Below are 9,155 nucleotides of genomic sequence, written 5' to 3' on the forward strand. Positions count from 1 at the left end.
CCATCCATATACCTCCCCTCTCTGTCACCCGAGAATAAGCTGGGTTCATGCTAACAACCAGAACACACAGAAAACAATCCTCGCATAACTATGTTGAAAGTATTGAAATTCCTCCAGGAGTGAACACAGAGATGAGGCTGTTGTCTTGTGGGTGTTATCTGATCTGGCAGAGCTGAATGTTGGCCGGTGCTTCTGGGACTCCTCCTGCCTCAGATCCACTCCTCCTGCCTCAGATCCACACCCGGAGAGAAGCTGGGAGTTCACACCACAGCTGCTGGTTCAGCGGCTTCAGCTCATCAACACCAGGCCTAGCGGCTGTTGTGATGGCAACCAGGCAGACGGCGAGGGGTGGGCGTGTTTAGATGGCTCCAGAGAATGTCTCTGTGAGGGCATGCAGGCATGCAGATACGGCCGAGGTTTGTTTGTAAATGTGGGAGGGGCTGGTTTAACTGTGGATCAGAGGCCTGTTCCATAAAGGCCGCTCAAAAAAGCTGGACTTGAAATCTCAAACCTGACTTGAATTAACCTATTAAGTCAGTTGGGGCTAAAGCGGTTCCATAGAGGACAATTCTAGTTCACGCAATTCGACTAATTCAATTCAGATTCAAGAAATCAAGATAATTGCGTGTGCACCCTATTCTTAAGCAGCCCGAGAGGTAAAACATGGATCATACCGATCCACCACGGCAAAAGCAATGCACACGGCCACGTGACTTCTTCCAGAAGGGGTGCTCCCTTTAAGCTTTGTACTATGACAGCTCCCTCATCCACCGCTTCATCAGAATAAAATGACACGCCATGATTGACGTGAACGATAGGCTACGTAGGTCGAGGTCCTTTTACTTAGACTTACTTTGAGCTGGATTTATGGAACCGAATGAACTAGAGATGAGTCCGACTAACTGACATAAGCCTGGCTTACTCAGTAAACTCGCTTTATGGGACAGGCCTCTGGTCAATAATAAGAGTTTCTTAATTCAAAGTGTGTGGGCGGGGGGGTATGTAACATGGGCGGGGGATGGGGCGGGGTATGTAACATGGGAGGGGGGTATGTAACATGTATAATGAAACGGACGCCCATGTGCCAACACGAGTTTCAGCATCAGTACTACCTTCCACCTCCTCCTCCTCCTGCTCCTCTGTCACTCCCTTCAACTCCTCCTCCTCCTCATCTGTGCAGTACAAGTACCCAAGGTAAGCAGTCAGTCAGCCATCATGAGTTGGTCATGATGGCAACGTGTCAAACCAATGCACTCGGCTGACTTAACAGCATCAATTAAAAAAAACAAAGTCAGTCTAGTCAGCATTCTATTATCTGATCAGAAACCGATGCTTTGTCTTGATCTGTTGGTTTGTTCCTCCTCTGAGTCACCATAGCTCAGCTTTATAATCCAGCTGCCCAGATACACACAGACAAGGTTTTAAACAACATTTGAAGTGTTCTAGAATCAGATATCCAGCAAAGGCTTTTACACAAAACCAGAGTTTGGGGGAATCAAACCTGCAACCATTTGATCTGCAGTTTAACACTCTAACCACTGAACTGTACCAATCCCAGTACCAGAATCACACAAGAAAGACAGCCACCATATCTTAAATGGCATTTGAGGCATTTTCTGTCAGGTTACAGACACCACAACCTCCGTGGTAAGTCAACTCCAGTCCTTCCTTAACTCTAACCCTAACCCGCTTCGCTGGTAACACACACCTTGCCTCCAACACTTTGAATTGGTACAGAAAGGCAAAGGGGGCATTGTGCTGACACCAGCCTGCCCCCAAGGTCCTCTTCTCAGATCAAGCTGACCTACATTGCTAACACTGTGGCTCTGTAATGCCCCTGCCTCTGGGGCGGGGGGCAGGTGCTGGGCAGCGAGGGGCAGGGGGCTGTGTCCTGGCCCAGTAGAAGAGCCACAGGGACGGACAGAAATAGAGACAATGGGCCCTTTGTCTGTGGTGGGGACCTGGGCACCCCTCTAGAGACACAGTAGAGACACACAGGAGGGAGGGAGGGAGGGAGGGAGGGAGGGAGGGAGGGAGGGAGGGAGGGAGGGAGGGAGGGAGGGAGGGAGGGAGGGAGGGAGGGAGGGAGGGAGGGAGGGAGGGAGGGAGGGAGGGAGGGAGGGAGGGAGGGAGGGAGGGAGGGAGGGGAAGGACAAAGGAGGGAGAGAGAAAAGAGCCGGGAGAGGAGACAGAAAGAGGAGAGACAGTGAGAGAAGGGAGCTACCAACAGAGGATATGGAGGAACAGAAAGAGAGGCTGGGGAGGCCAGGTGACCCAGCTGGCAGGGGAGGAAACCCAGCCTGTGTTGTGGTGGAGCTACCAGAGGGGTTAGCCAGGAAGCTGATGACCCAGAGGCAGACCAGATCAACAGATCTCAGAGATCAGGATTGAACAAAAATAAATAAGAGCTTGCGCTCTCTACTTCTGTCTGTGCAACATCCCATCACCCCGGCAACAAGCAGTTCAGACCCCTCCAAAAGAGGAACTGGAGAATGCCTCAAGATTGACTTTAGATTTTTTTCTTGACATATTATAATTTTAGATGAAAGATTACATGCTGTGATATTGTTTGTAGTACATACCCACAATATCGTCACCTCCTTTGCAGGGCACACCCAGAGAGGAGACAGTTAGCAAACAGTATACATGAACACTTTCAACACGAGCACTCGCAACCGTGTCAGTCACACACAGTACACAAACAACATATATTACCAGGAGATATTATATGTATTCACATATGCTGTTTTGAGTTTTAGTTAGGATTTGATTTAAGATGCATGTGGAGAGTCCAACACACCATGAGAACAAGGCATCATGCCCTGACCTCCACACTACCCCGGGACAGACCAGTGTATTATTATTCACCCAGTAGAAGAAGTTGTGCAAAGACTTACTTTCATTCTCCCTGGAAAAGTGACAGGGTAAAGAAAAACAAAAATACTTGTTTTAAACAATAGTCTGCTATATTGTAACTGTACATCATTAGTTTGATCTTAAAATGATTTGAAAATATACATTTAAATTGGAATTTCACTCACTGATATTCAACTTCCTCTGTGTCAGACATGTTTCAAACACTCCTGCATGAAGGCAAATTAGATGGTATGGATTATGAAAGTTACATTCACTGTGATTTAACAATATCTCTGATGCACTTTGTCATTGAACAGTGACACATTCACCATTATACCTGTAAAGGTGGCGCGATACATACAGGACACAACACGACCGAGAAGCAACACTGCAGCACGATCGATACAGTAAACAGTAATCATGCGTAGACTCACCTAGAGGAGTGTAGTGATGGTTGGGGATGTCGACTGTATGATGAATGTATGCTGCTCTCTCTCAGTCAGCGCCGTAAGCTTTTAAACCCTGAAGTGATCACGTGACACTGGTGGGCACATCCCTGGCACCCCAGGACAGCCAACCACATGGCCACAACCATGGATAAACAACGCTTTTACATGGACTCTTGTGTTGTCTATTTATACATGCCAAAGGTTGAAGGCCCAGCTGTATCGGAACTGTCCTGAACCAGGCCTGAAGTTGGGCTTTCACCCTCACTCTTTCATCCTCAGTCTGTTTCATCCTCACTCTTTCATCCTCACTCTCTTTCACCCTCACTCTCTTTCACCCTCACTCTCTTTCACCTTCACTCTATTTCACCCTCACTATTTCACCCTCACTCTCTTTCACCCTCACTCTCTTTCACCTTCACTCTATTTCACCCTCACTATTTCACCCTCACTCTCTTTCACCCTCACTCTCTTTCACCTTCACTCTCTTTCACCCTCACTCTCTTTCACCTTCACTCTCTTTCACCCTCACTCTTTCACCCTCACTCTGTTTCACCCTCACTCTATTTCACCTTCACTCTCTTTCACCCTCACTCTCTTTCACCTTCACTCTCTTTCACCCTCACTCTTTCACCCTCACTCTCTTTCACCCTCACTCTCTTTCACCTTCACTCTTTCACCTTCACTCTTTCACCCTCACTCTCTTTCACCCTCACTCTCTTTCACCTTCACTCTTTCACCTTCACTCTTTCACCCTCACTCTCTTTCACCCTCACTCTCTTTCACCCTCACTCTCTTTCACCTTCACTCTTTCACCCTCACTCTCTTTCACCTTCACTCTTTCACCTTCACTCTTTCACCCTCACTCTCTTTCACCCTCACTCTGTTTCACCCTAATTCTCTTTCACCCTCACTCTATTTCACCCTCACTCTCTTTCACCCTCACTCTCTTTCACCCTCACTCTCTTTCACCTTCACTCTCTTTCACCCTCACTCTCTTTCACCTTCACTCTTTCACCCTCACTCTCTTTCACCCTCACTAGTTCTTATGGTATCATAATCAGTAGAGGACCTGAAGCACCAGTGCAGGAGAGTTGTGTGTTTTCAGGTGCCTGCTGTAAGGTCCGTCTTCTCTGCCCCAACAGCTCCTCCTTTCTGCTCCTGCGTCCCACACACTGTTAACACTCTCCATCTCCTCGCCAAATCTGTTAATAAACCCCAGCATTCTCTACCGACACACACACACACACACACGCACCTCCTTTCCCCTGACACATACCAGAGGCTTTGACTGACTATTTCCAGGAACTCATGTTGCTGCAGTTACTCACAGTGCATTGTTGTGGTCTGTGGTTGTTTTCTAATACTGTGTGTGTGTGTGTGTTTTGGCAGGATGTGAGTGTGTGTGAATAGGTTCTGACCTGTGTTAGTGTAGGCTGTCTCATGTTAAGGCCTGAGGTTGTTTGAACACAGGGATAGTGAGATCGAGATGAGCATTATTTGAAGTTGATACAAAGAAAACACGGGTGCATCAACCTGTGTGTTACTAGTTCTGTATAAATAAGACAATCCCATCGGCAGTTTCAGTTGCCGGGTAAGAAAAGTACAAAATAAGCACAAGTAGGCTACAGTCAGAGATAGGAAATACTGTACTTACCAGAATTTTTTTTTAATCAGTACTTTACTTCACTATTTTTCAAAAGGTTGAAAAATATTTTTGAAAGGTTGAAAAACAAAAACAAAAAATGAACAAAAAATAGGTTTTGAAAGCAGGAAAAAAAAAAATCCCCCAAAAAGTTTCAAAAAACGTATCGTGAGGCAGAGTCCCCCTTCGTTAGTCTGGGAGGGAGAAACTATTTTGGTTTGAACAGCAAAGATGAGGTAATCATAAAGAGACAAGAACACTCGTTTTAGCTGCCATGAGAACATGTATTATTGAATAACTAAATTATTCTATTTTACTTATTGTGTTTTGAGATGTTTGTGTATCTGTCTGGATAAGAGCGTCTGCTGATTGACTGTGTATTCTATGTATGTGGGTGTAGTTCCGTGCTGTGGGCAGGAATTGGGTTCACTAGGGACTTATAAAGATGCAACACATCACCAGGTGGGAGAGGTGAATAGTGTTAGTGAATAGTTAGTGAATAGTGTTGCGTTTGTATTCTGCTAGAAGTGTTGCGTTTGTACTCCGCGAAAAGTGTTGTTTTAAGTCGTTCAAGTGGACTCGTCCCCTTTGTGTGTTCAGCCAGCGGGGTATGTTCATTGTTACGTAGTCAATGTTTGTTGCTTGTATTCATGGTACAGTGTATGTTTGTAAATTACTATGATAACACATGCTAATTATATACATAGTGATAGCCTATATTTACAGTTCGATGGTGTGTTTTATTCACGAAAAGGAATAAATCCCTCAGTAAAAAGAAACGGAGTTGTATGTTTCCTGATAAAAAAGATTTTCAAAAGGGTAAAAAAAATAATTATATATTAGAAAAATAATTCTGACAAAAAAAGTTTCAAAAGGTTGAATAAATATTTTTGAAAGGTTGAAAAAAAGGTAGGCTACGTTATGGATGAGAGGGAGGTAACGTTGTCGACATGACTGAGAATAGAGACATTCCTGATCATCCATGCCCATATATGAGGGAGATGTTCGAAACTGTCGGTCTCAAAAAAAGATTCCTGGCCAATCCGCCAGGAATAGTATCAATAGTGTATTTTTGTATTCATGTTTTAATAAGATGTGAGGTCCAACAGGTAGTAGCCTAGTAACGGCTACTTTTTACGTTAAGTTAGAACGTGTTGTCAGTACTTTTGGTCTTTTCAAAAATGAGTATCTGTACTTAAGTGAAGGATGTGTTTACTGTCTGGTTGGAGGACCGGTACTCGAGCAGCACGTAGCACTAAAGAAACACTGTCATCTAGTGGCAGGTGGTTATTACTGCGAGCAGCAATGACCAGTGACATTTGTCCAGTTCTTCTCTCTTACTTCTCTATTATTTCAACGTTATTAAAAACACAGACGTCAACACAAACTGTTTATGAAAATGGTGTATAAAACAGGTACACAACAACACAAAAGTTGAATTTATAACGTGATTGTCCATAACCAGTAGAAAAGAACAGGTCCATATAATAATGTGAACATTTTCTGTGGACAAAAAGAGAATTGATTAAATCCCTACTCCTTTAAAGGCAATTTACATGTATGTACTAGTAAGCCTTTTAATGTTTAAATAATTATGGGATGAGTCTCTCTTGAAAAATAGATTGATCTCAATGAGAATAACTAAAAAAGGTTTAAAGTACACATACACAAATACTCATACACATATTCTGTATTTTCATGCAGACTGATGAAGTGAGTAGAACAAACAACTACATTTCCCAGGTTCCTCAGCGGCATGCTTTCTGTCTATTGGTTGGGGCCTTTGGCTGCATCAAACATCTTCTTCCTGCCCTCCATGCCCGACATGGCCTCCACATTCTTCCTCCAGTCGCTCACCTCCACAGTCTTCTCCTGCAAGCCCCCAGCAGACCCAACGGTTAAAGGGACAGTACACCTAATCAAGACCTGTCCCTAAAGCAAGTCTCTCCAACGCTGCTACCAAAGAGCTGCCTTCCTGTAGGTTTTTGGTTTCAACCCCAGTTGTAACTAGCTTGATTTGGAACTTCTTAACTTTCTATGTGTATCTTTTACTTTCTCCATCTCTCAGTCCATCTTTCTCTTTCTCTTGTCTCACTGTCTCACTGTCTCTACATCTCTTCTCTTCCCCCCCCCCCCTCCCTCAGGCCGACCCACCTTCTCTGTGTCCTCCTTCTTGACAGACTTGAGGTTGGCCCTCAGGTCCATGGACACCTTGTGTTTGGAGCCGAGGAGCGAGCGCAGGATGGCGTCCGCTGACACTCTCACCCTCCGGAGGTTGGGCCTCTTGAACTTCCCCCGCAGATCCAGAACCTTGATGTTCAGGTCCTTAATCTGGACGAAGACCAAGGAAGACGATCATGAGACACACACACAGTTTTATCAGTGGCACCCCCAGAGGGGGGAGGGGGGCCACAGGGGGGCACTGAAGCTCTTGGGGTGGCACACCAAAATCAAAAGCTATAACTGAATTTCAGTTTCTGATGTATGCTGACAGGCCAGTTCTACCTCTCTGGAGTTGTGGAGGACTTTGGCCTCGATGTCGTAGCGTTCCTCATCCACAACGTCCACCTTGGCATGCAGCTCTGCACACAGCTCCTGAGGACACAGGGCTCAGGGGTCACACCTGGACTCAGGGGTCACACCTGGACTCAGGGGTCACACCTGGGCTCAGGGGTCACACCTGGACTCAGGGGTCACACCTGACCACTTCACGGTGAAGAGCAGGATGAGACGAGGCGTCTACCTGGAGCTCTGCTGAGGACATCCCACTGAGCGCCAGCGGAGGAGTTCTCTCCTCCAGGTACTTCTCCTTCTCCCTCTCCTTCTCCTCCTGCTCCTGCTCCAGGTCCTCCTTGGCCCTGGCCACCATCAGACTCTGGAGCAGCACACCACCAGAGCACAGGCCCCACAGCCAAGGAGACAGCAGGTAAGACAGATGTGTTACTGCTGGGAACACTGCACCAGAGTGGAACAGTGTAGCGTACAGCAGAGAACAGCAGAGCATATCGTAGAGTAGATGGAAGTTGAGTATGTGAGAGCACAGAGTACATCAGAGTAGAGTAAAGCACGTCGGGGCAGCACTTGACATAAACGTTCAACTGCATCAGAAGGCCAAATCACACGAGCTACCTTCAGCATCAGCTTCCTGGAGGCTGAGATCTTAGACTTCCGCTGAGCGACACAACAAACACACAAATAATCAATGTCAAATCATACCTTAGATTCATCAGTTTACATGATTATCGAATAGGTTTGCATTGTGTTCTGTAATGTTGAAATAGTGGTTGTTGTCAGTGAGATCTTACCTCTGGTCTAAAAGGAGGAAATAAACATTTAAAATGGGGACAAAATGAAGACAGTTAATATTTTTCTTCTTGGATGCAATAGTTATGGTTTATAACCTTCCATCAACATACAGTATGATTTCCTTTATAGAGTCGATAGATAAATATATTTGTTTTCCTTATATTCCATGCAGTTTCTACTGTAGATACAGGCCTACACACTATACAGTAAGAGATGTGTACATTCTATATACATCCATTCTACCCTTATATAGATGTATAATCAATAAAACCTCCATATGATATGGATATATATTCTATAGATCCAGATCATAGATATACATATAGATGCAATGTAGGCTATAGATGTTGGTTGTAGAGATAGAGGGACACTGCGCTGTATGAACCCACTCATGAACAGGTGAGGAACCATACCCACCCCTGCTCTGGCATCTTGGCTGTGCTGATTCCCCTCTGGAAGACAGGAATGTGGAAACTCTAAACTAGCACAGAAAACAAACAAGAACAATTATTAGTAGCCAATTAGTCAATTTCTGTAGGCGTACAACATTTAGTCATTAAGCAGACGCTCTTATCCAGAGCGACTTACAGTAAGTACAGGGACATTCCCCCCGAGGCAAGTAGGGTGAAGTGCCTTGCCCAAGGACAACATCATTTGGCACGGCTGGGAATCTAACCAATAACCTTCTGATTAATAACCCGACTCCCTAACCGCTCAGCCATCTGATCCCGTACTAGCGCAACTAGTGACCCGTCGGATCAATTAGCAACGAGAAGCTCTGCTTCTGTTTTCTGTTGAACCGAGAATTGTAAAATATTAGGAAATAAAACGAAAGAAAAGATAATGTACAAGACATTCATTCGCCGCAATTTAGCTACAAGGAATAAATGCTTTAGTTTAGA

General features: G+C 45.1%; 2 protein-coding genes and 1 long non-coding RNA gene across 4 annotated transcripts in view; all 3 read right to left on the reverse strand.

The window, feature by feature from the left end:
* Window positions 1-575, reverse strand: part of tnnt2b (troponin T type 2b (cardiac)) — a 6,413-nt gene extending 5,838 nt beyond the window's left edge. The window contains exon 1 of the mRNA XM_084705148.1: window positions 1-575. This exon is cut by the window's left edge and continues 69 nt beyond it. The gene's annotated coding sequence lies outside the window, so the exon portion shown is untranslated.
* Window positions 576-2,603: 2,028 nt separating this feature from the next.
* LOC146272256 (uncharacterized) lies at window positions 2,604-4,874 on the reverse strand. The gene is made up of 3 exons (XR_014766589.1): window positions 3,291-4,874; window positions 3,042-3,083; window positions 2,604-2,908 (listed from the first exon to the last, which is right to left on the reverse strand). It is a non-coding gene; the product is annotated as an uncharacterized LOC146272256 (long non-coding RNA).
* A 1,450-nt stretch (window positions 4,875-6,324) lies between these two features.
* tnni1b (troponin I type 1b (skeletal, slow)) lies at window positions 6,325-8,191 on the reverse strand. Of its 2 annotated transcripts, XM_084705151.1 has the most exons (6): window positions 8,077-8,191; window positions 7,691-7,822; window positions 7,453-7,542; window positions 7,102-7,278; window positions 6,682-6,819; window positions 6,325-6,450 (listed from the first exon to the last, which is right to left on the reverse strand). In XM_084705151.1, the coding sequence occupies exons 1-5, from the start codon at window positions 8,083-8,085 to the stop codon at window positions 6,715-6,717; spliced, it is 513 nt and encodes a 170-aa protein (XP_084561277.1). In that variant the 5' UTR covers window positions 8,086-8,191; the 3' UTR covers window positions 6,325-6,450; window positions 6,682-6,714. The 2 variants fall into 2 exon arrangements, with proteins under 2 accessions (XP_084561277.1, XP_084561276.1); XM_084705150.1 differs by having other exon boundaries at window positions 6,325-6,819; window positions 8,077-8,190.
* Window positions 8,192-9,155: the final 964 nt, after the last annotated feature.

Source organism: Hypomesus nipponensis, chromosome 9, assembly GCF_054491055.1.
Source record: "Hypomesus nipponensis isolate SF chromosome 9, ASM5449105v1, whole genome shotgun sequence".
NCBI classification, from domain to species: Eukaryota; Metazoa; Chordata; class Actinopteri; order Osmeriformes; family Osmeridae; genus Hypomesus; species Hypomesus nipponensis.

Coding starts and splice junctions, on each gene's coding strand:
- tnni1b (XM_084705151.1), bottom strand. Junction 7,543..7,690: donor TGTCCTCAGCAGAGCTCCAG/GTAGACGCCTCG, acceptor CTGTGTCCTCAG/GAGCTGTGTGCAGAGCTGCA. Junction 7,279..7,452: donor TCCTCCACAACTCCAGAGAG/GTAGAACTGGCC, acceptor GTCTTCGTCCAG/ATTAAGGACCTGAACATCAA.